This window comes from Acipenser ruthenus, chromosome 8, assembly GCF_902713425.1.
Source record: "Acipenser ruthenus chromosome 8, fAciRut3.2 maternal haplotype, whole genome shotgun sequence".
NCBI classification, from domain to species: domain Eukaryota; kingdom Metazoa; phylum Chordata; class Actinopteri; order Acipenseriformes; family Acipenseridae; genus Acipenser; species Acipenser ruthenus.
In genome coordinates, this window is record NC_081196.1 from 28,349,218 (window position 1) to 28,374,756 (window position 25,539).

The 25,539-nt window shown below is 37.7% G+C and overlaps 1 protein-coding gene across 5 annotated transcripts in view; it reads right to left on the reverse strand.

Annotated features, from left to right (window-relative positions):
* LOC117406847 (probable ribonuclease ZC3H12C) overlaps window positions 1-25,539 on the reverse strand; it is a 78,069-nt gene that overhangs the window by 17,914 nt on the left and 34,616 nt on the right. For 3 of the 5 annotated variants that reach the window (XM_059028780.1, XM_059028781.1, XM_059028782.1), the window contains one exon: window positions 9,805-10,628. In XM_059028780.1, coding sequence (XP_058884763.1) covers window positions 9,805-10,628 — 824 coding nt within the window. Of the gene's footprint in view, window positions 1-9,804; window positions 10,629-21,352; window positions 21,488-21,523; window positions 21,654-25,539 lie in introns of those variants that run through there. The other 2 variants (XM_034011190.3, XM_059028783.1) reach the window with 2 other exon arrangements.

The window sequence follows — 25,539 nt, forward strand, 5'->3', positions numbered from 1 at the left end:
TAAAACTCCGACCTCACTTGAGTCTAAGCTTTAAAGTCGGGTTTATATTACCGGTAGTTTAACCACCTCAGATAACAACATTTATATATATCAAAAACTAAATATTTAACACTGCACAGCAGTTTTAATTTAAGAAATAAACAGTATTTCACTGAAGAAAATGAACAACAATCAGCAACAATCATTTTTTCTTTTTTTATTTAAAATGTGTAGTCAGTAAATAACAATTGTGCACAAAGCAGTGATAAAATGTGAATATATTCTTTATGTTTATAGACCTTTATGGAAGCAATAGGATCATTAAAACCTAAACTAACTATTTATTTGTTAAAATTACAAGTGGGAATCAGTGTGAGTAGTCCTACAGTGAGAATGTGTGTGTTTGGATATGAATGATATGTGCTAACAGTATTGGAGGTAAAACACCGGAAATCATAGATGGGTGTATTATTTTGTAATTAATGATTTATTTGTATCAAGTCTGCCATTGTTATTGAAGTATGCAGGGCAACTTTCAAGTAACCATAGGAGAGTAGTACAGTATGAAACAAATGCATATCATATTAACTGGAATCTAGTATTGCGTTGGTTCTTCGTTTTCATGTCATATCAGACAAGTGTACTTTTTGTGCCAAGATTTTTATTACCAAGATAAAGCTAAGCGATTAAAAAAAAATATTAGCAAGCACCGTCTCTGATCACTCCAGTCTGTCATGTCCATGGCTTCAGCTCAGTGTGTTTATGCATCCTGTTCCCAGGAGATGGCTGAGTAAGACAGGCACTGAGGGTGTTGCTCACAACGTGCCTCTGCGTGAGCTTACTCAGGGACAGACACATTCACAGCAAAGAAAAAAACACACCAAAACCGTGGAATTAGGATGGCTGCATTTACACTACAAAAAAAAAAACGTCCTAGAGCTAAGCCGCTTAGTGGCAAGTGTAAATGGGTTAATAGAACTTGAATCAAAGTTAAAATAGTCTTACAAAAAGGATTACGTGGTAAAAAATGTTGTTCAACTGAGGTGAAAGAAAATGCTTTTGCATTGGTTATAATCCCTTTCAGGTACTGAAGCTGAAGATGGCATCTCGAAGACAGAGAGGTGCATGGGCTGTATTTAACTCCCCTCCTCTTTTCGGTAACGTGTCACAGGATTGTTAAATTATTCCAGGATCACACCTACTACATAGCAATCACACCCACCCCCATCCTGAGGTCAATAATTTAAAGTACAAGTTCACTGTTCAACCACAAGGCTGTTGAGGTACTATTCCCCCCTAGATCTCATTCATTACTTCAAAGAGGTCAATCAGATTTCTAAGGTAAAACTATAAGAAACAAAGCCAGGCAGGCAAACGTTTCGACTTGTGTACTCTACCACAAGTGCATGCCATTTCACTCGCTGGTAGTTTTGGCAGGTTTTAGCTACTGTACATGGAAAAGGCTCAGAAGGCTTTTCTGGACAATATACATGAAGCATTAGCAATCTTTAAAGATTTCTAACTAGGTTTGCAAGTGTGTTATGAAAGTTTAAAACCAAAAAAACAGACTGAATTTGTGAAGCCAAGGGAACAGAATGTGCTTCCGAGTTTTATTAGCTGTAAACAACACTGTGACACGATCTTTCTGTTACTTGTAGCCTTTTTGCAGATCTTCCCTCAAACACTGTGTCTGCAGGGCAGCAATTTCCAATAAACATCACCTTTATCTGCATTATAGATCTGTTGTTCTTTATATCCACCAGATTGTATGATCTCCTTCAGTTCTGCTGAATAATTAACAGCCGCTTGCTCATCTGTAGATTGTTGCTCCCCTTTTAGAGTCCCTTCACGGATGCAGTGTCTCTTTTTCCAGCACCAAAACCAACCCTGCTAGCCTTAAATTCAAACTCCGGTCCCTTTAGTCATTTGCCAAGTCTTGTGCTTTTGCTTGTAGGATTGGGCCTGAAAGACGTCTCCCCTGTGCGCATTGTTGTACAAACCAGGTGTATAGTGCTTCATCAATGTTATCATTCTCTTCCATTCGTGTTCGTTTTCTTAATAAGCTTTCTTTACTGTCAACTTTATGAATGAGTGCTCTGAGCTTCTCTTCATCTTTTATTATTATTTGTTTATTTAGCAGACGCCTTTATCCAAGGTGACTTACAGAGACTAGGGTGTGTGAACTATGCATCAGCTGCAGAGTCACTTACAACTATGTCTCACCCGAAAGACGGAGCACAAGGAGGTTAAGTGATTTGCTCAGGGTCACACAATGAGTCAGTGGCTGAGTTGCGATTTGAACCAGGGACTCCTGGTTACAAGGCCCTTTTCTTTAACCATCGGACCACACAGCCTCATTTATCCATCCTCTCACAGTTGACTCGCCAACTTTCAAATCACAAGCAACATCCACTTGCTAAGCTCCACTTTTCACTTGCTCAAAAGCTTTCAGCTTTCCTTCTTCAGCCACGTTCTTTCATTTTGACATTTTCGTTCTACATACAGTATGTATTTTAAATTTACGAGCTAATATCATAATCAGAAAGATTGACATTTTTTGTTTTTAACTACAGGACTGTTATAATTTGTGTATGATCGCTTTAACAAAAACTGACTGCTGTCTATAAAATACTGTACACCGGTCTGACGTGGAAACGCCAGTACTGTGTTAAAAGAAACTGACAAAACAAGGTGTCTGAAATCACTTTTGAAAACTAGAAAACCACAACCTTGTCAACTGTTATTCAGAATTTTGATTTTTGGAACAGTACATACTCTACATGTACAGAAAAGGTGAATCTGTTTAATTATCTGCAATTTGCAAACCTAGACATGCAGGAAGTTCAAAAGTCTAGCATATGTGAATGTTTTGGGGGATTTCAGCAAAAAGGAAATGCTGATGAAAGGAGAAGCACAGAAAACAGCGCCAAAAAACGGTCAGCTTGACATTTTATGGAGGATTTTACTCATTGCCTTCGAGAGAAAATGTGGTTATTAGCCATGTCTCTTGCCCAATTAAGGCACAGTCTCACAGTGAGTATAAATTGTATTTGAGATAATATCTCACTTCATTGCATTTAGTAAACCACATTAAGTAATGGATCACAGTCCAACACACATGACCTAATTTATACTACGTCACTTTATATTATTCCAATTTATTTATTTAACTTGCAGAATTACATTTTAAGGTGTTTGTAATTTTGAGTGTTCTTTACGAATAAGGCTATATTTCTTTACTGAAGTTACAAATTTCATACGTTTTCTTGTGACTTAATAATAATAATAATAATAATAATAATAATAATGAAGTGTTGGAACAGCAAAATAAGGTCTATTCACAACACTATTGAATTATAGCAACAACAGCCCTGATAAAATTATTACAATAAAAGCTATGGGATATTTAGTGTTTCTGTAATACAATACATTATGAAAAGTATTTTTTCTTACTGGAGCTCAAATTCAAACCAGATCAAAATGAATTGACAGCCAGAAGACTATTGCATCTCTGTGTCTGCTTACACTAGCAAAGGGCAAAGTTCACAGGAGTGACACAGGGACCCCAGAGATTTGTGAATCGGTTACTAGTCCGGAAAGCTGAACATTCAGAGACAAACATACCTTTATATATACAGTACTGTGCAAAAGTTTTAGGCAGGTGTGAAAAAATGCTGTAAAGTAAGAATGCTTTCAAAAATAGACATGTTAATAGATCATATTTATCAATTAACTAAATGCAAAGTGAGTGAACAGAAGAAAAATCTAAATCAAATCCATATTTGGTGTGACCACCCTTTGCCTTCAAAACAGCATCAATTCTTCTAGGTACACTTGCACAAAGTCAGGGATTTTGTAGGCATATAGTCAGGTGTATGATTAAACAATTACACCAAACAGGTGCTAATGATCATCAATTCAATATGTAGGTTGAAACACAATCATTAACTGAAACAGAAACAGCTGTGTAGGAGGAATAAAACTGGGTGAGGAACAGCCAAACTCAGCTGACAAGGTGAGGTTCCTGAAGACAGTTTACTGTCAAAAGTCATACACCATGGCAAGACTGAGCACAGCAACAAGACACAAGGTAGTTATACTGCATCAGCAAGGTCTCTCCCAGGCAGAAATTTCAAGGCAGACAGGGGTTTCCAGATGTGCTGTCCAAGCTCTTTTGAAGAAGCACAAAGAAACGGGCAACGCTGAGGACCGTAGACGCAGTGGTCGGCCAAGGAAACTTACTGCAGCAGATGAAAGACACATCATGCTTACTTCCCTTCGCAATCGGAAGATGTCCAGCAGTGCCATCAGCTCAGAATTGGCAGAAAACAGTGGGACCCTGGTACACCCATCTACTGTCCGGAGAAGTCTGGTCTGGTCTGGCAGCAGTGTGGCGTAGTGGTTAGGGCTCTGGACTCTTGACTGGAGGGTTGTGGGTTCAATCCCTGGTAGGGGACACTGCTGCTGTACCCTTGAGCAAGGTACTTTACCTAAATTGCTCCAGTAAAAAAAAAAACCCAACTGTATAAATGGGTAATTGTATGTAAAAATAATGTGATATCTTGTAACAATTGTAAGTCGCCCTGGATAAGGGCGTCTGCTAAGAAATAAAAAAAAAAAAAGTGGCCTTCATGGAAGACTTGCAGCCAAAAAGCCATACCTCCGACGTGGAAACAAGGCCAAGCGACTCAACTATGCACGAAAACACAGGAACTGGGGTGCAGAAAAATGGCAGCAGGTGCTCTGGACTGATGAGTCAAAATTTGAAATATTTGGCTGTAGCAGAAGGCAGTTTGTTCGCTGAAGGGCTGGAGAGCGGTACACGAATGAGTGTCTGCCGGCAACAGTGAAGCATGGTGGAGGTTCCTTGCAAGTTTGGGGCTGCATTTCTGCAAATGGAGTTGGGGATTTGGTCAGAATTAATGGTCTCCTCAATGCTGAGTACAGGCAGATACTTATCCATCATGCAATACCATCAGGGAGGCATCTGATTGGCCCCAAATTTATTCTGCAGCATGACAACGACCCCAAACATACAGCGAAAGTCATTAAGAACTATCTTCAGCGTAAAGAAGAACAACGAGTCCTGGAAGTGATGGTATGGCCCCCACAGAGCCCTGATCTCAACATCATCGAGTCTGTCTGGGATTACATGAAGAGAGAGAAGCAACTGAGGCTGCCTATATCCAAAGAAGAACTGTGGTTAGTTCTCCAAGATGTTTGGGCCAACCTACCTGCCGAGTTCCTTCAAAAACTGTGTGCAAGTGTACCTAGAAGAATTGATGCTGTTTTGAAGGCAAAGGGTGGTCACACCAAATATTGATTTGATGTAGATTTTTCTTCTGTTCACTCACTTTGCATTTTGTTAATTGATAAATATAAACTATTAACATGTCTATTTTTGAAAGCATTCTTACTTTACAGCATTTTTTCACACCTGCCTAAAACTTTTGCACAGTACTGTATATATATATATATATATATATATATATATATATATATATATATAATCTCCCTGATAAATTCCTCACTGATAAGTGTGAAAGTAAGCAGATGGATACCAAGGGAAACAAGCCAGGTGAAGGTACTGTAAGCAATACAGTTTAAAACAGGATTGCAATTAAATCAGAGGGATAAACACTTAACTCCCAGACCACTACTTTCAGACTGTAGCTCTTAACTCCAAGCACACAGGATAAGTAACAAGAAGCTGCACTCAAGTCAAGAATACATGAGTTGAACGGAACATATCAGAGGTTTGCTACACATACAGACAAATTACATTTGGGTCAATCCATGTGAAATTAAAACCTTGTCGCCTCTTCAGGATCATTTGACGATATTTAAAAACTGAATCATACCATTATTTTGGTCTTTAGTATCTGAGAGTTTTGGTGAACTTTTAATTAACTTTTCAAAAATTATATCATGACATTTACAATACAGCTATTGCAAAAAGTTTAGATATTTTATTTAATATCATGTAATCAAATAAACAACAAAATATGGAAAACTGCAAAGCTGGCCGTCAACTGGACCTCACCTTCTCCAGGGCCTGCTGCCCCTCCACTCTCTCTGTCACCCCCCTGGACCTCTCTGCTCACTATTTCATCTCTTTTTCTCTGTCTCTCCCCTCTCTCCCTGCTCCTCCTACCCCCACTGTCGCCTCTCGCCGTAACCTCTGCTCTATCTCCCCCTCTGTCCTTGCCTCCACTGCTCTCTCTCACCTCCCTTCTATCAACTCCTTTTCACAACTCTCCGTAGACTCTGCTACCTCCACCCTCTTCTCCTCCCTCGACTCCCTCTGTCCCCTCACCTCCCGACCTGCTCGCCCCTCCCCTCCCCAACCCTGGCTCTCCTCTGCGCTCCACTCAGCAAGAATCACACTGCGATCTGCTGAAAAGAAATGGAAGAGAACCAAACTCCCTGCTGCCCTAGACCTTTACCACACTCTCCTCTTCTCCTTCTCCTCTGCTAAATGTACTTATTTCCAATCTGTAATCCAAGCCTCCACTAACAACCCACGTAAACTATTCTCTACCTTCTCCTCCCTCCTAAACCCTCCCCCCTCCTCCTCCTTCCTCTATCTCCCCTGATGACTTTGCCTCCTTCTTCTCTTCTAAAATCTCAGATATCCGCAAACTCTTTAACACCTCTCCCTCCCCCGCACCCCCTCCCACTCCAACCCCTACACCCACTGCATCCCCTACTAACTCACCCTCCTTCTCCACCTTCTCTCCCTTCTCAGACTCTGACCTCTCCTCCCTGCTCCAGGGCCACAAACCCACCACGTGTGCCCTGGACCCCCTCCCCACTCACCTCTTTCAAGCTGCTGCTTCTGCTCTACTTCCCTTCAACTCCTCCCTTCTCAACACCTCTCTCCTTTCTGGTCTCTTTCCCTCTGCCTTCAAAAAAATCTCCATCACTCCCCTCCTCAAAAAACCTACCTTCGACCCCACCTCCCTCCAGAGCTACCGTCCTGTCTCCCTCCTACCCTTCCTCTCCAAAACCCTCAAGCGGACTGTACACCGCCAGCTCTCTGCTTTCCTGTCCAACCACTCTCTGCTCGACCCTCTCCAATCTGGCTTCAGCTCTGCTCACTCCACTGAAACTGCCCTCCTGTCTGTCACCAACTCACTAAAGTCTGCCCGAGCTGCCTCTCTCTCTTCTGTCCTAATTCTCCTCGACGTCTCTGCTGCCTTTGACACTGTTGATCACTCTATTCTACTATCATCTCTCGCTGACCTGGGAATCTGGCACTGCTCTGGCCTGGTTCTCCTCCTACCTCTCCAACTGCACTTACCAGGTAACCTGGCGTGGAGCAACCTCCACACCTCGCCCTCTCTCAACAGGAGTCCCCCAAGGGTCAGTCTTGGGTCCTCTCCTGTTCTCTCTCTACACCCGCTCCCTGGCCCCCCTCATCGCATCCTATGGTTTCTCATACCATTTCTATGCTGATGATGCTCAAATTTTCCTCTCCTTCCCCACCTCTGACTCCACCATCTCCTCCCGTATCTCTACCTGTCTGTCTGTTATTTCCTCCTGGATGCACTCACATCACCTCAAACTCAACCTCTCTAAATCTGACCTCCTTTTCTTTCCCTCCTCCTCCCCCTCCTCTGATCTCTCTATCTCTGTTCCTCTGGAATTTACCACACTCTCTCCCTCTTCCTCTGCTAAGAACCTCGGAGTCACCCTGGACCCCTGCCTCTCTTATTCTCAGCACATCTCCACTCTGGCACGCACTTGCCGATTCTTCCTGAGCAACATCCGAAGAATCCGACCCTTCCTCACCAACTACGCTACCCAGCTCCTGGTCCAGGCCTTGGTACTCTCCCGCCTAGACTACTGCAACTCCCTCCTGGCTGGCCTCCCTGCGTCCGCCACCCGTCCGCTCCAGCTCATCCAGAACTCCGCTGCCCGCCTGGTGTTCTCTCTGCCTCGCTTCTCCCACGCAACTCCACTACTCCACTGGCTCCCGATCACAGCTCGCATCCAGTTCAAAACTCTTGTACTAGCCTACAGATGCATTGACCAGACTGCACCCAGCTACCTCCAGACCCTCATCTCTCCCTACACCCCCACTCGACCTCTCCGCTCCGCCTGCACTAGAAGACTGGCTCTACCTCCTCTACGCTCCCCTGCCACCAGAGCCCGGTCCTTCTCCACCCTCGCCCTGCAGTGGTGGAATGACCTTCCTACAGATGTCAGGACTGCCCAGTCCCTGACCACCTTCCGGCGCATCCTCAAGACTCACCTCTTCAGACAGCACCTGCAGAACTCCTCTGTTTTTCCCCTGGGACACATCACCCTTCCTTAAATGCGCTTTACTTGCTCTTATCTGCCCCCTATTTTACTGCATTTAATCCTGTACTTCAGAGTACTGTAATCTGCCAAGTGTTTAATCTGTAGTATTTTGTAGTTAATCATATCCTGATGTAACTATCACTGACACTGTTATCTGCTGTATTACTGAATTGTATTTTGTCACACTTGTACTTGCTTGAACCAAAGTCATTGTATTTATCTTGCTCTTAATTGTATTACTTGTACTGTGATACTTGAAATGTATTTGCTTACGATTGTAAGTCGCCCTGGATAAGGGTGTCTGCTAAGAAATAAATAAATAAATAAATAAATAAATAAATAAATAATAATAATAATAATAATAATAATAATAATACTTTTTCCCATAACTGTACAAACTGCTAGGTTAGTAAAAACTTTTGTATTATTATTTTTTTTACTTCAACGATTAAATATCTTCAACTGACATTTAAATATATATGATTTCTTACTTCCTCTTTCTTTATGAAGTGTATCTCCTAAACTGAGAATTAATTTTGAAGATCAAGATGGACTGCATACTTCCTTTGATACTGATAGGCATGTGGAGTGATTGTGGTCACATAAATCATTTGTTTAACTTGTCTACTGTAGAGGGCTTTAAAATAAGCTATATAAGACACCATGTCTTGTCAGTGTTCAAAGGCAAGGACTATACGCTCAGTGACAAGTATTCACAGCTTGTACTTCACCCCCTAGCTCTGATTCTGGATGAAACTCAGTAAGAACTTTCCAGGGTGATGGGAGACCTGCAATTTGATGTGCTTTGCTTATCTATGGACCCGCTCAACATACCCAGTTTCATAAAAGTTATTCAAAACTTTTTGATTCATTGTTTAAAGCTACAGTTCAAGGAACACAGACCGGAAGTATAGACATTTCTTTTCATATTATGTAAAAAAACATCACTAAAATAAAAGTCATAAGTGAACCACTTTAAAACATGTTTCTGCATTTTATTATGTTTGTGGAGTTCTAATTCCATTCATCTGCTGCCTAAATACAGCTAACACTCAATTATATACATCTAGGATTTATTGAATATTCTTTTACCATATCGCATTAAGGTCCATGATTAAAATGATCTATCCATGTTCACATTCCAAACCATTTATCATCTGCACTACACCTAACACAGCATATGCACAAGTATGGAACATTTCTCATGAAGAATTTCTCATGGAGTATTTTAATGTTTTACTATGCAATTAAAATGCATGTTCTAGTAAAGTTTGTAGTATAAATATTTTTGATCCCTAAAAGATGTTCCCAAGCTTGGAAAAGTTTAGAAGCCACTGTTATAGGGGCACAATGTAAATGATTTAATAAGACTATCCAAAGTTGGAAATAATCAGGTGAAAGATAATCAAGTGGCAGCTATATTTAGTGATTTTTATAGTTCCTAAATTAGTACTAAATTATGTAGATAGGAATATAAACCTTTTTTGTTTTGTTAGGATTTGAACAGTCTCAACTTACCTCATGGCCACATTACTGCCATCGAGGACTATGGGTCTCAGGTTGTCTGTGTCGTCAGACAGCTCTTCTTGAGAAGGCGAGTCGGGACGGTGTGACTCTGTAGAGGAAGCGGATGAGATACAAGACAAAGTGGAGGAGGATGAGGAGCCACAGCCCCCACCGCTACCACCCGACAAGGCCTGGTCAGCCTCAGACATGCTCCCCAGCTTCACCAGCTCCCCCAGGATGTCATTGATCAGCGCCTCTGGGCCCAGCTTGCTCAGAACAAGCTGGACCTGCTCCTCAGAATACCCTAGCTTGAGGGCAAATTCCATTTTGGTCTGGTACTCCCTGACTACATCTGGTGGTTTCTTGTCCTCTTTGGGTGTCCCGTGGCTTTCCTCTGGCTTTAGATCCTGTGGGATCTCAGTCCTTATAACCACAGGTGGATCCATGCATGGTGACCGGCACAGCTGCCGGTGGGTTTTTGTAAAGGGGCTAGAGTCCGTTGCTGTGCTGCTGTTGAGGTGTTCGGACTCACTATCAGAACTGGCACTCTCCTCTGAATCCCCGAAGGAGCTGTTGCAGGTGGTGTCCTCCGCGGAGCTTGCTGAGCCATCCTCCTTCCTGGAGTTTACTTTGTCCATTGTGGGCTCCTCTATCCTTGACCACACTGAGGTTGTGCTGAGCTGTTGGTCTGCGCTCTCCACATGTAGGTAATCCAGGTCCAGGATGGCATCTATTCCATCGTCCAGATGACCTTTCAAGCCCATGAAGTTGTTGCATACGCCTGGGTCTGCACTTTTAATATTTGGGTACTCTTGGAAGTAAAGTGTCCTATAATCCTAGAAATGACAAAAGAGATTATATATTCAATCACAACTGAGAGAAATCCTCCGATTGGCTGACAGGGTATACATAAATGCCAATCATGTATAGTAAACTGAGCATACCTCCGGAGATACTGTCAGTGGCCTACTAACCTGCTGCCGTAGAACCATATCACACCACAAACACTTCAAGTAGTGAGGTTACACTCCATGAAAGGAGCTCTGACTTTGCTTTTTGAATATAGTCCACACTTGCGGATGCCTTATTGCTCTTATCCCTCAGCTGCTCACTTCATGAAGTGTCCTCACAGCAATAATTTAAGTGTTTTCTGAATACCAGCCAAAGAAAACCATCACCAGTTTTGTTCGTCTGTGGCCCATACCAATCCTTCTTTAACAGTTTGCCATTCCAGGACTTTTATCTTAGTTTTCAAGAATTCAAGAATTTCAGAGTTGACTTAAACATGATTCGCACAGGACTAAAAACCAGGTGTCCTAGCAGAGGACATCTAGTCATCAATGAAAGTCGATAAATTCAAAATGAAATGCGACGTTGTGGCAAGAGAAGGCACGTTTATGCGGGTTTAAATAACTAATTTTGTTGTACCTTCTTTTCCAAAAGCTACAATAACCATTTCGTCTTTTGAGTGATATGTATTTCCATAAATATCTTCAAATGCACCGTCATGTAGCGTAAAACGTGCCGCATCTAAAATATACTGTGTTCCTATTTCTCTTTGGTGTAAATGTACTTATTTAACCAATATATTTATGAAAAATATACATCAATGTGGCAAATAACTGTTTTTATTACAGTGTTCAAAATGAAACAATATTTTATTTCCTTAATAATAATAATAATAATAATAATAATAATAATAATAATAATAATAATAATAATAATGAGATATTCAAATTGTGAATTGTTGTTTCTGACTGCAAAACAAAACAAACAAAACAAAGCAGAGGTGAAAGGTCACACTATACAGGCAGGCACCTCTACAGTGTCCAAGAAACGGGTTTCAGAAAGATAGAAAACAGAAAAAAAGACAAGAAACAGAGCAACTTCTCGTTTATCTACAGTTGCAAAAAGATGTACACCCAGTCTGAAGTACTTAGTTGAGCTATGTTTAGTTTTGGAGAAAATGAGCATTTATTTTCAATAGGCTAGGATGGGACCAGGGGTATAAATGCTATAAAGATACATTGGGGTACCCTGCATTGTGCAAGCAATAAAGTGTATTATAGTATTACTATCTGTGTTTGCAATGTGAAACTGTTACACAGCGGACATTCACAATTTAGAACGTATGAACTGGAATTGTTTTTTTTAAAACACTTATTTTTTATGTTGTAAACATGTTAGCAATAACAAGCCACGTTACAAGAAATTGTATATATTTTATTTATTCAGTCGATTATCGTGATAATTTACAGCTGACAATCGATATCAGAAAATTGCATTATCATCCAACACTACTGTAATGTATGAGTATCGCAAGCAGCATCAATTCATGTACATAAACAAAGTGTATTTAAATTATAAAAACATGATTACTGTTCTATATAAAGTATTTTCATGTGTGAATGTATATGGATTACCTGTACTATAATAGGGTTTTCAATCAAATATAAACTAGTAGCTACAGTGACGTCACCAGTACATTATGCAAATTAGTAGTACTGAAGGTTCTAACCTTCGTTCAGTAATTTGTTCCGAACCTTAGAAGGTCAAAATGGTACCTTCGTTACAGCTTTACACTGTTTGAACTAAGGAAATTTGTTTAAATTACATTTTTTCTTCCCTGGGGAGTTCCAAAATAATTAGTACAAATTTACAATTAGCGACTGCTAAATTTGGCCGGGACCATTTCAAAAATTCGTAGTACCAGCAAATATGTTTAATCCAAGTTTGTTTTTAATGAGAATTGACTGTACATTTATATAATTCAGTTTTTCTTGGATAGCTTCACAAATGCATCTTGAGATTAAATTTGGCCTTTGCAGCATTTGTCATCGCAGGATGTAATGATAAGAAATGTGGGTCAGAACAGCTTTGAACCTGCTCACACTACAATTTGAATGTTTTTAATGTTACACACAGCTCCAATATTATAAAAGTACAAGGCCTATCAGTGTAGAACTAATACAAATGTTGTTGTAAAATAATTACAATTCGATGTACTGAACTGTGACCGAGCTGGCAGACTGTGGTAGTTTTGGGAAACTTGATTTCCTGTTGCCAAGAGGGTTTTTAGTGCAAAGTAAAAAGCAGTAAAAAAATAAATAAATAAATAAACAAACATTATGGCTCAGACACCACAGATTGGAAGTAACCTCAAGTAATTACAATTCACATTCTAAAAAAAATATATCCCAGGTACATATTCTAAATTCATTTTGGCACAATCTGAATTCAAAGGAGTTATTCACAGTGGTCTGCAAATCAGAGATAAAAGAAATCGCAACCAAGCTAAATGCCTTTGTTATTCAAATGTGCATCACCAATTGCAGGGGTTATATAACTATCTACAATACTAAATAGTGCTTTACCAAATACTAGATGTCAATAGGTTTTATATCATCAATCTACTGTAGCAATAGTAATACATGTATGTTATTTATTACAAAAATATCTGAAAGCCACACATAAAAACAGACAGGGCTTCTGTCTTCTATAAGTTATAAATTAGCCAGGTCAGTTAACTGAAAGATGTAACTTATGCCAGTTCACTGAAGTCTATGTTAATCTTAGTTTTACAAACATAAATAATTGATAAATAATTACATTCATTCTTGCAGTAAATTCAAAATAAAACAGACAATGCAGTATAAAAATGCAGTTAATTCCAGGTATTTAAATGCACAACAAATGTATCATGGCTCAGCATCTCAGCATCCCTTCATTGTTTTCCAACTAACAAGTTTATGACCTACCAAAGATGAAAGCACACACCTTCAAAGGGCATTTCTTTAAACAGGTTCAGTACTTCACTGCCAGTACAATACAGAATCAGGGCATCAAACAAAGGCAGCATACTACTGCACTGTATCTTTTACATAACCCTAACCCTTCTGACTCCCTGCTACTCTACTAAGACAGTAACCCTAACCCTTCTGACACCCTGCTACTCTACTAAGACAGTAACCCTAACCCTTCTGACCCCTTGCTACTCTACTAAGACAGTCACCCTAACCCTTCTGACACCCTGCTACTCTACTAAGACAGTCACCCTAACCCTTCTGACACCCTGCTACTCTACTAAGACAGTAACCCTAACCCTTCTGACACCCTGCTACTCTACTGAGACAGTAACCCTAACCCTTCTGACCCCTTGCTACTCTACTAAGACAGTCACCCTAACCCTTCTGACCCCCTGCTACTCTACTAAGACAGTAACCCTAACCCTTCTGACCCCCTGCTACTCTACTAAGACAATAACACCAGCTAAGTAATCATGACCTAATGCATTAAAACCCAGGAACAGTGACAATAATGCTAACACTCTTGGTGCTTGCAGTTCTACCTGTCCAAATTTCAGTTCAATTCTGCATACCTATGCTGATCCTATTCACTGTAACACATGTTTAAAAAGTCACTGTTTGGGTCTCCAAAACAAGATATTTGGCAAACATCAAATTGTAATAGTTTTAGAGTGTGTAGGAATGAGGCACCCCACTTAACTGGAATAAGTGATGGAGAGTAGTATTTTTATCTGAATTGAAAAAGAAAGATTAGGCCTTCTGTCTTTTTTATTTTAATTACCTTAGTTCATGCAGAACAACAATGATCAGTGGTCAAAGCCCTAAAATGCAACATATAATTGCAGTAATCTCCAGACAGTGGCCTTCTGGGTTTTTTGCAGGATTCTGCAGTACATCAATATTTCTGCAACCTAAGGGTGATTCTGGAAATTTGCAGCACAATCTGTTTTTCACAGGGGACTACAAATATATACAGTCAATTCTCGTTAAAACAAACTTGGATCAAAACTCATTTCCTGACACTACTCATTTTTTACATGGTCCTAGTCAAATTTAGCAGTCGCTTATTGTAAATTCACACAACACAAACTCCCTGTTTATGCTAATCATTTTGGAGCCCCTTTTGGGAAGACAAATTTGAATAAGACAAATTGAACAGCTGAGTTAAAAGGATATTGGGAAATGCATTAACTTGCATCTGGATTAGTGCCTCTGTACTGCTATTTTAGTGCTGTTTTGGGACCACTGATCCTATGATGCATTTTGATTGCCATAGTGCTCACGCATCAATGCCATTTCCATGAAGTAGTGCAAAGAATGTGCATTACCCTTGCTTTCGTGGTTTAAAAATGCCGGTGATCAAAATGCGACATGCAGATTTCAAGTGCAGTTTATTTGCAATGTTAAAAGTTCACTTCCAGCTGTATTTTTAATAAAACACACTGTACTTTTAAATGTATAATACTTTTCATTCTACTGTAATTGAAATTTGATTTCAGTGTTACTATAACTTCCAATAAAAAACTGACACTATGAATTAACTGACACAGTATGGCTTAGACTCCTGATAATACAAATTACTGATAAGACGATTGTTTTTTGCTGGTCCCAGGAAATTCATATTAATGAGAGCTGACTCCAGTGTGTATATATATATATATATATATATATATATATATATATATATATATATATATATATATATATATATATATTAGCTCAAAGAGCCAGCTGCCCTTTTTTTCATTGTCTTTAAATACAATAACTGAGAAATGGTTATTATTGTATAAAAGATTAATTGGATCATATACTGGTCTTGGTCTGGGTCTTTGTGAAGTTCTGCAAGGCCAAGGCAACCTCATTTTTGCTGTTCAATCTGTGGCTTAAGTTACTGGTTTTGTAATTGTAAACAAAACATTTGGGCAGGTAATTCAGCATAAAATATTCAATTCATACTGAGCATTTAACCTTCAACAAGATAATTACAAAAAACAATGCTTGGGGTGTGCAAACAGCCAGTGGTGTTTTGTTGAAGGTTAAAACACCTCTTTTAGGTGGGGGTAAAAGGTCATCAATGCTCAAAAATACTATCTTGTGACAACTAATTAATACAATTCTTTGTCCTTTGCAGCAATGTATTTAAATCAATAAGCTCTATGAAATATTTTTAAATGAATTGTAAATATGTTCAGAGCTTTAATTACTTAACTGCAAATGCAATCTATAATTAATTTATTATTAGGAATTGTATAATCTCCCCTTCCATTCTAAACATATAAATGTGCATTATCGACTGACAGTTTAATAATCAGAGCCTGTTTGTATTATGTATTCATATTTTTATATGAAATGTAGTTTTAATTTGTGATCATCATGAAGCCCAGAAATAGTTTTGTTGGCTTCAGATTTAAAATGGGTATTGTCTTAATGCGCAGAGAAAGTGGTTCCCAATCATGTAACTCCTTTGATTGTGGGATGCTTTATAACTGAGGATTTATTGTAGAACATTATTTTAAAAACAAATTAAGCCTTAAATATGTTTGAATGAGATTGCTGCTCGAGAGCAGTGGTGTGATAGCAGGGTGAGTGCAGAGATCAAAGGTGCCCCTCTACTCAAGCTAGAGGGGAAGCTGACAGTTAAGAGAGTGACAAAGGGAGCACAGCAGGAGCATCGATCAGTTACTGGTAGGTGTTAATATCTTGTTTCCACTCATTTTATTTGCATTCTGTGTCTATCGAGCCCACGTCTTCCGTTGTAGTCTTTCTATATTTAAACATTTTCTCTCAGCACTGTTCTGCATTTTTGTCTATTCCACCACTTCTTAATTTTACATTTCTAATTGCTGTTTCAAGTTGCTGCTGTATGTTGTTTTCATACTTGTATTAATGATTTCATTTGCTCATCCTTCCAAGAGATTGTACATTTGTTTGTAATCTGCCATTATGGTTTCCTGAGAGAGTAACCATTATGGTTTCCTGCCCACATTGCACGCTGTCTGCATGACAGCACCTTTAATACCTATAATATTATTATATAGTATGCTCCAATTTATTATAGAAAGTTTACTATACAATTCTTACAGTAATGCTATAGAATTATTTATGAAAGGGATTGCCGAGCTCTAATACATCACATCACAAGATTTGCCTCATGCAAGGAATACAAATCTTTTCCCAGATGAACTGAAGTTTGGCAGCGAAGGAGCAGTCGGACTATTTTACAACTCCTGCTGCAGGGATTTGATAAGGTTGTGTAATAGAACTTTCCTGTTTTCAATGAATTTTACTTTCATTTCTTTTCCTGGAATACATGCACTCTGCCTGTCCATTGAGATCAGTTCTGGCACGTTACTTACTGCACACACTAACTGCACCAAAAAGCAGTAAACATTTTTACAGCTGTATCAAAACAAGAAGCTGTGGAACTAAATCGCACCTTAAAATGCTTTCTGAAGTTGTGATTGCAAGCAAAACTAGTCAAAAATCAAGGATAAGGTTTACTACATCTAAAGACATTGATAGAGAAAAATGCTACTAATCTTTAATCATCGTGCATGTGACTCAGATTCAAAAGACAGTCACACAAAGCCTTTTCTTATCAACTGAATTACAGTTTCTGTTTGCAACATCATTTATTTAAACCTACTTCTTTTTTTAAGTTGCTGTAAGGATTTGAAAGTTTAATGTCCTGACTGAGAGGCAGTAATGCAGATGATGGGGAATTTATTATCTTCTGTGGCCTTCAGGAAGCGCCCACCAACACCTATTAAAGATAAATCAATTGGAAGCTGGGCTGCCTAGCAACATGCCCCTTGTTGCTAGGTTTCTGCTGCTTTAGCATGTCACCATGAATCCCTCCATATTGAAAGAATAATTTGGTATGAACAAAAGCCCACAAAAGAGGCAGGGGCTCAAGTGTGTCTGGCTCACCCTCTTTGAACAATGCAGCTGCCAAACCAATCTGGGCACTCCGACGTTATTGTTCTGTAGACCTTGCAATCTGCTCTAACTGGAGAAACTATTCAATATTTGTGGTGAAAAGTTTGAGCCGCGTCATATTCTGGAAGCATAATGCTTCAAGGCCTTCAGTTATGAGTCTTTTGTAAAAGAAGGTTTTACTCTGTAGAAATAAAATACAAATCCCCATCTTCTGCTCATATTCAAGAATCATCTGCTAAACACATACTCATGGTTGAAACAACTGTACTGCTGAAACCATTTTCACCAGCAATAAAAAGCACTGCACATTTCTTCAGTGGATTCTGAGGATTAAAATGCTGTGCATAGTTTGATATACTATAGCCTACTAAGCCAACACAACACATTTCACCCTTAAGTATCATGTAAGTGTAATGTGATCTTGGGTCATGCATATTATTATTATTATTATTATTTATTTCTTAGCAGACGCCCTTATCCAGGGCGACTTACAATCGTAAGCAAAAAGCATAGTGTGGTTACACTTAAAACTCCAACCTGAGCTGGTTTAGGGTTGATTAGATTAAAATATTCTTATCATCTCAGCCACCCGTATACACTTGAGCAGCATTCTAAGCTGGCTCTGAGCCTATATGTGCATGTATAACTAAATTACAAAACATGTCGTCTTTTTGGCAAAGTCACAGAAATACAAACTACTGAAGTTATTTTTTGGAACTTAATATATTATGTTGCAAAAAATGTCATTTTTGTATAAGTTTATATTTTGTTTAATATTGTAAATACATATGGTCATGGCATGTCTATGCATAAAGCAAGTTTTATATAAGTTTAACCTTCTCAGATAACAACAACATTAATATACTGTATTTCAAAAACAAGATATATATTTTTTCATCACAGAACAGTTTCAACTTAAGAAATAAACAGTATTTTACTAAAGAAAATGAAATGAAGAGAATGTGGATTTACATGTAACCAATCAGCAGCAAACTCTCACTGTTTTTAAATGGCCATGTAACACTCGCTGGGATTGCTGGAGTTTTTCAGAGCTGTTAATGACTGGTATTATCATTGATATTAACGGCTGCACCTGCAGAGATAACTAGCAATACATTAAGATATCCACAGATAATGTGCTCTCTGCTCTTACTGGTGTTTTTTGAAGGAAAGAATCACTGAAGGTTCAAATAAAGCCCGGAAACAGCTATATTAAAATAAAATGACTACTAAAATAAAATAAGTCAACATTTAAATTGTACTTTTATCTTCAGAGCCTTTGGAGCAATTTCCATTTTGAATGAACCTATGATAATTTAAATCTCTAAAATGAGTACTTTTTTATTTTTGGACTGCCTAATTTCACTACAATAAAATATATAGATTAGTAGTATATGGTATTAAGATACACAATGTTAAAAAGAAACAAGACTTTAAGCATTACCTGTACCTTCAGGCTGCCATACACTATTCATTATTATTGGGCTATGTATTGTATGGGATTTTGTTTTCATTTTAATCTAAAAATGCTTTTCCTATACTGTGCCTAAAAAGCTTTTTTTGTTTTCTGTTAAAATGTTGTATTCTTTGATTCCTCATCTGGGTGTACTATTTTGTAACCTTTTTCATGATACTATGGTTCACTCTGCTAATTTGCACTTCTTGGATCAACTACCAGAGGTTTGAACAAACAGGTCCAAAGTAAGAGACACAAAGGAATGTTTATATTTGTTATCAATTTGTTCTTGGTGGTAAGAAATCACACATTGTACTGTGAAAGTTGAGAAAGGCCTAGGATTACAGATCTCAAGTCCTATCATTTTTAAACAGTACTAGTCCTTTAGATAATATCCATGTACAGAGTTTAAAAAAAGAAGTAGCCCACTTTTATTTGAGATAACCTTTTATCCCAGCCTAACACAGGTAATCATGCAAGAACATAAACTTAACCCACGAGTAAACACACACCGTAGTATTATGTAAATTAGGGTCATAAAACCAAACTGTTTTAAGACTCTTCTTTTTGAAACTGTAAAATTCGCTTTAATCTTTGAACTAAAAACATGGTGGCCATAACAGAACGCTGGGTATGGAAATTAAACAAAAACAGTAACAAATAACCTTTACATGAAACAGTGAAAGTTAGAAAAAATGAAAGCAAACTATTTATGTTATGTTACTTGTTTCTTACAACAACACTCACAACTGTGATTTATCATACAAACTACAAAGGGCAGAAGCAGGGCCCATGTAAATCTTCATGTATAAAAGTTATGAATCTACAATTGACATTTTCTATATTTCAGTTAACACCCTAACAGCTACTGAATTAAAGCCTAACTATTACTGCCTACAAAATCCAGTCTACAGTATACAGTCAAAAACGTGACAAAAAAGGTCAGGGGGAAAAGAACCTCATACCACCACTTCAGCCGTGTTTCTTTGTTAGCAAAAGGTGTTAAAGTGGTGGGCGGGGGTTTGAAGGGCTAAGAAAAAACACTGACATTTTTATTTTAAATTTTCAAATATTGCTTTTTTTTCACAGTTTTTTTATGTATTTTATTTATTTATTTATTTTTATCAAGAAACAGGTTAATTTATTCAGGTAGTATTTAGAGTAAACAAGCCTGTGCATCAACTTTAAGGGGAACAAATCATCCACACGTATCTCTCTCACACTAAATGTGAATTAAAAAAACAAACAGGCGTCCGATGTTATCTGAAGTAAACAGTGATTTATTTAATGACCCAAACCAACAAATGAGCTTTTGTACCTTTTAAAAAAAAAGTTACTTATTTAAAATTGTCAAATGTTTGTAATAATAATAATAATAATAATAATAATAATAATAATAATAATAATGTAACAAAAATATAATGCTGAAGTCCCTATAGGCGTAATTACTATTCCAGTGCAATGAGGGAGCTGTCTGCATAGCTATATGAAACAAAGGAAGGATGCCCCATTTAATAGATTGGTTAATGCTAAGGGGGCAACAGATGTCTACTGGAACCACAGGGGACCAGCAACTGGTGGTCTGCCCATCTTCTGAAAACATTCAATAGGCTTATGCATATGCCCACACAATAGGGCATGTGGCACAAAGGAGAACCTCTTTAACCCTTTATGAACCTCTTTGTAACGCCTCCAAATCATGAGGTCTTTGTTTTTACAACTCCACAGTTTTCAGGCACTGTTGCCAAGATGGCTTAAATCAAGAAAGCAGGGTTTCCTGAAAACCAAAACCATGGTCCTCAATTCATCATTGTTTTACACTACAAAATTACACACGTATTAAAAATGTACTGCTTTCAACAATATTGCAAATGGAACAGTAGCCATTGCAGAATATTATTTTAGCATAGATATATATTATTTTTTACGCCTCCAAAGTCAACTGTCTCGTTTAAATTGCAAGGTTTCAAGAGTAATCTACAATATGCTTCCAAAATGATTAGCTTTTCTTTGGTTCAACATCTTTCCATAAATCCTATAAAATATAATTTAAAAATACTCCACATGTTTTTTTTAAATTTATTTTTTTATCAAAAACACAAGACTTATTAAGCTAAAATGAAACATATAACTCTCTCTATCTCTGTCGTATAATGTTGTTGTTGATAATGATGTGGCTATTCCAGATTTTTGTATGCAAAGATTGATCTAATGACATCCAGAGTTGTTTGAGAAACAAAGTCCATTCAAATTCACAAACAAAAAAATGTGCATAAATGCGTGCAAAAGCATACATTAAAAGTGCATGAGCTCCATAAAATAAAACATTGAGCTATTTTGAAGAAATTCTTAAACTTACCACCAATCCTTGAACTATAGTAAATCCTAGAAGGCAGCTTTTGAAGAACAAACTTTGCTGTCTATGAGGAAAAAAATGTGCTGATAATTCCCTGGTTTAACTCTGAACTCAGGAGCAGATACAGTGACTGTTGCAAATCCTCTCTTCCAAAACCAAATCGACACTACTTACATTAAATGGAAAGCACACCGACATTGGCTTCTTTGTAGTGGTTTCAACAGCAACAGCAACGTCTAAATACTACAAGCTTCCAGGCAGGCGAGTGGAACAATGAATAGTTGAACAGATGGAGCGACAGTGTCTCTGCTTCCCCATTAGTGAGTGGCCCCTGTCATCCAATCAGAGCAAAACTACCTCACAATTAGTTGCACGGGCAGATGCAAGCCAACTCCTCCACCCCACATCAGGCCTGTAGGTTTCTAAGATAAGCAAGTCGCTGTCACAAGGAAGGTCTGCCCCAGGCAGCATGTGAATTAACAAGGGGTGTGCTGCAACAATGGGTCTAACAAAAGGAGCTAGCAGGCAGCTGCTGCATGAGGGCTCAAGTCATTAGGGAGCAGGCCGCCAGTAAGAAACACCTGGCTTGTTGCGGACTTTAGCCTGCCCTCTTTGTTTTGGATTATGGAAACAATGAAGGGAATTATATTTTAAGTATTGCATGTCTCAAAAACTAAACATTTTCTAAATGCAAAACATAACTAAAACAATAAAAAGACTGAGGACTTGTCAACTTGTCCCTTTCCCCTACAATGAAAACAGTAGTTATTTTAATCATGCACATTTTTCCTTTTATGGTGTGGTTTAAGTAGTGTATTTTTTGTTATTTAAAAAAAAAAAAACATGAAAATACCAATAATTAATAATATTATTTGAGTAATTGTTATCAAGAAAGGAAAGGATCTGTAATGCTAGGAAATTAACATAATGCCCAGATATTTTTTTCCTTTTCTGTGAAATCTATTTTAACATAAAGCACACAATAAATTATTTATCAAATTAAAATGGGAAGTTAGTTGTATTCCCTTTGCAAGATTTTCAAAATTGATGTAAACAAAATTACACTTTACATGTAGTTGATATCTATCAGATACCAACAGGATTTATTAGTTTAATGACAGCAAAAAAGAAAAGTAGTCTTTACATAATCTTTCCTGCGTCTTTGTCCATTCCTTCTAGAGAAACATTATTGCTTAAATTAAATTATTGCAATTTTGTCCCCAATGCTACAAACAACACTTATTTGTTAATGTACATTTGCTACCAATGTAAACTATTTTAGCAAAGAACAGAATTTTTGTTTGGTGATCTGTTTATTATATATTTTTGTAACATATGTAGTATGAAATACCTAAATAATCTTTTATTTATAATAAATATATTAATAAACAAATGAAAAGAGACTTCAAATAACCCCCTATATTTTTCAGGTGTAGAAACTATATCAATTATAAAAAACAACTGATCAGACTGGACATCTATCCCCTGAAACATGCGTCTAATTCACACACTGCCGTCGCAGACCTGCAATGTTTACTTTTCATGAACTAGGAATCTAAACCACACTTGTGAATGCAAGGGCTTTGAAAGATCAGCCAGCCCTCAAAAATCAGGCTTCTGGAAGCCATCTGCTGTGCTCCAACTGTAAACAGGTGTTTTTCTTTCTGGGGGGTGGCGGGGGTGGGGGTGGGGGTGGGGGTGGTTAAGAGTGTAAAAACTAAAAAAATGCGAAATTATTTCATGTTCATTTGAAACATCGTATGCCCTTCTGAATTTAAATAAACACAAAGCTGCTTTGCCTTTTCTGCAAAATACTGCAGGAAAACACACACAATTCAATAAATTATGTTTAATCATCTACCCTTTATTGTAGTACATCTAAGCATATTAACTTTACTTTTTTACTTAAAATACTAAGTGTTATTTTGCATACACCAAGATCAACATATTGCAACATTATTAACATATACAATGAAAAGAAGCAACTTTCCAAACCTTGGAAATTAGGATTAGGGTTACACAATAGGATCTACTATGTACAATATTTTATAGCAGAATTAGAAATTAGCTTCGCTCTTCAAAAAAGAATCTGTAATAATCTGTTAAACCATTTTCAATAAAAAGTACACTTACAGTAGTATTTATATTCATTACAAAAAACTTTGTTAAATTGTTATGGTTTAAGCTTAAGATCACAAAAGTCAGGAAATTCCTTACAAAAAAAAATGACAGTTAAATTAACTTCAACGGTGCAGCTTGAAGCCAAGAAGGTCAGGAAATCCATACCACTCAACTGAGCTGCATCCGAGTTAGACTTCTAGCATAGATATTACATCATGGGCAGGGAATCTTTCAATAAGGGCAGCAGTGAAATGGAAGAGGTACACTAAGAAAATACATTTTAAAACATCTTTAACAAGGAAAAGTAGCACTAAACAATAAGGGAATGTGGCAAGCTGGCATGAGCGGTGATGTCAGACCCGGAAGAAACATACACAGAACTGCAATTGAAATGTGAATGCGCTTGCTTGCGCGTTTTAATAAATATAAAGATCTAACAAAACACAAACACTGAAGAAACAAAACGGCACAATGGCCAAACGAACAGACACTAATCAACAGCGGACAAAACAAACAAGTATCGTGCTGGTCCTCCAGCACGCGTAGCAATTGTTTATATCTATCTTTTTTAATTATTTTCTCCTCTCTCTCTCCCGTACCTCCTCACTGTACACCCAACCCTGTGTGTGTGAAAACTGACTCTATATATACAGCTGTGCTGGGATTCAATTACTAATTAATCTTTCCCTTCAATCCCAGCAAGTGAACTAATTTGTGCACTCCCCGGTCTCGCATACTATTACATATTTTATCTGCATGTGAAGTGATTGTGCAACCCCTGTGCCAAAATACAACTATATATTTTAAATCACTTTTGCCACATAGACCCATTTATATCCTGTGCACCAATACATATACACCAACATTAACACACCACACGCAATTTAAATTATTTAAAACTTTGCTACATATTTCTTCTTTCGGCATTCACAGGAATGTGGTGATTTATTTAGCAGTTTATGTTTGTTGGTTTATATTTGATACAAAGTGTCATTCTTTGTGGAAAACAGGTGAAATGTATCAAACTGAACTTGAGGTTGTAATAGTGTATCAGATCTGGTGAGATGTATTCGAATGGATGCTCTTAAACAGGGGTGATCAAACCTGGTCCTGGGGACCCCCTGTGTCGTCTGGTTTTCATTCCAGCTGAGCTCTCAATCACTTAACTACACCCTTAATTGAACTAATAATTTGCTTATTTAGACCTTTTAAATTGTTTTCAGCTCTTAAACAGGTGCAGGGTTTAAGTTACTTATAAAATGTTATAGCTAACTGGAAATCTGCAACTGTTTAAGAGCTGAAAACAAGTACAAATGTCTAATTAAGCAAATTATTAGTTCAATTAAGGGTATAGTTAAGTAATTGAGAGCTCAGTTGGAATGAAAACCAGCAGACACAGGGGGTCCCCAGGACCGAGTTTGAGAAGCCCTGCTCTAAAATAAAGAGCTAAATTGCATTCTTACCCCAGGCTCTTTTTGTAAAGTCCATGCATGACATTTGTTTTTTTCAATGATCTGTGAGTAGTCTAATGTCTCTAGCTGCTACTGTAAAACGATTAAAAAAAAAAAAAAATGCTGTACCACTATTTGTTTAATGTAACAGTAGTATGTAACTGTGAAATGTTTACTGCACTGAGATATCGAAAGCTGGCAATAGAGCAATTTAGTTAGCGTTAAAGCCTTTATCCACTGTAAAAACACAAAGATTTCAGTAAAAACGACGACCGTAATATTACACACTTTACTACTATAAAATGAGATTTAGTAGCACGACATTTTCAAGTTTGTTATAAACCAGTGGCATACTTTTAAACTAATTGCATTTCACATTTTGTATAATTTATTTTAAGGATAAATATGCTATCTTGTTGTAAACTGGTACAATTATTGCATGTTTTTTTCTCATTCACGATGCTATTTGGGACAGAGAATGATCAATGTTGACACAACTTTACCCCAGAGACGATGTTTCTGAAATGACGCCCCTGATTAGGAAAATATATACCGCATTTGTACTTGTTTTCAGCTCTTAAACAGTTGCAGATTTCCAGTTAGCTATAACATTTTATA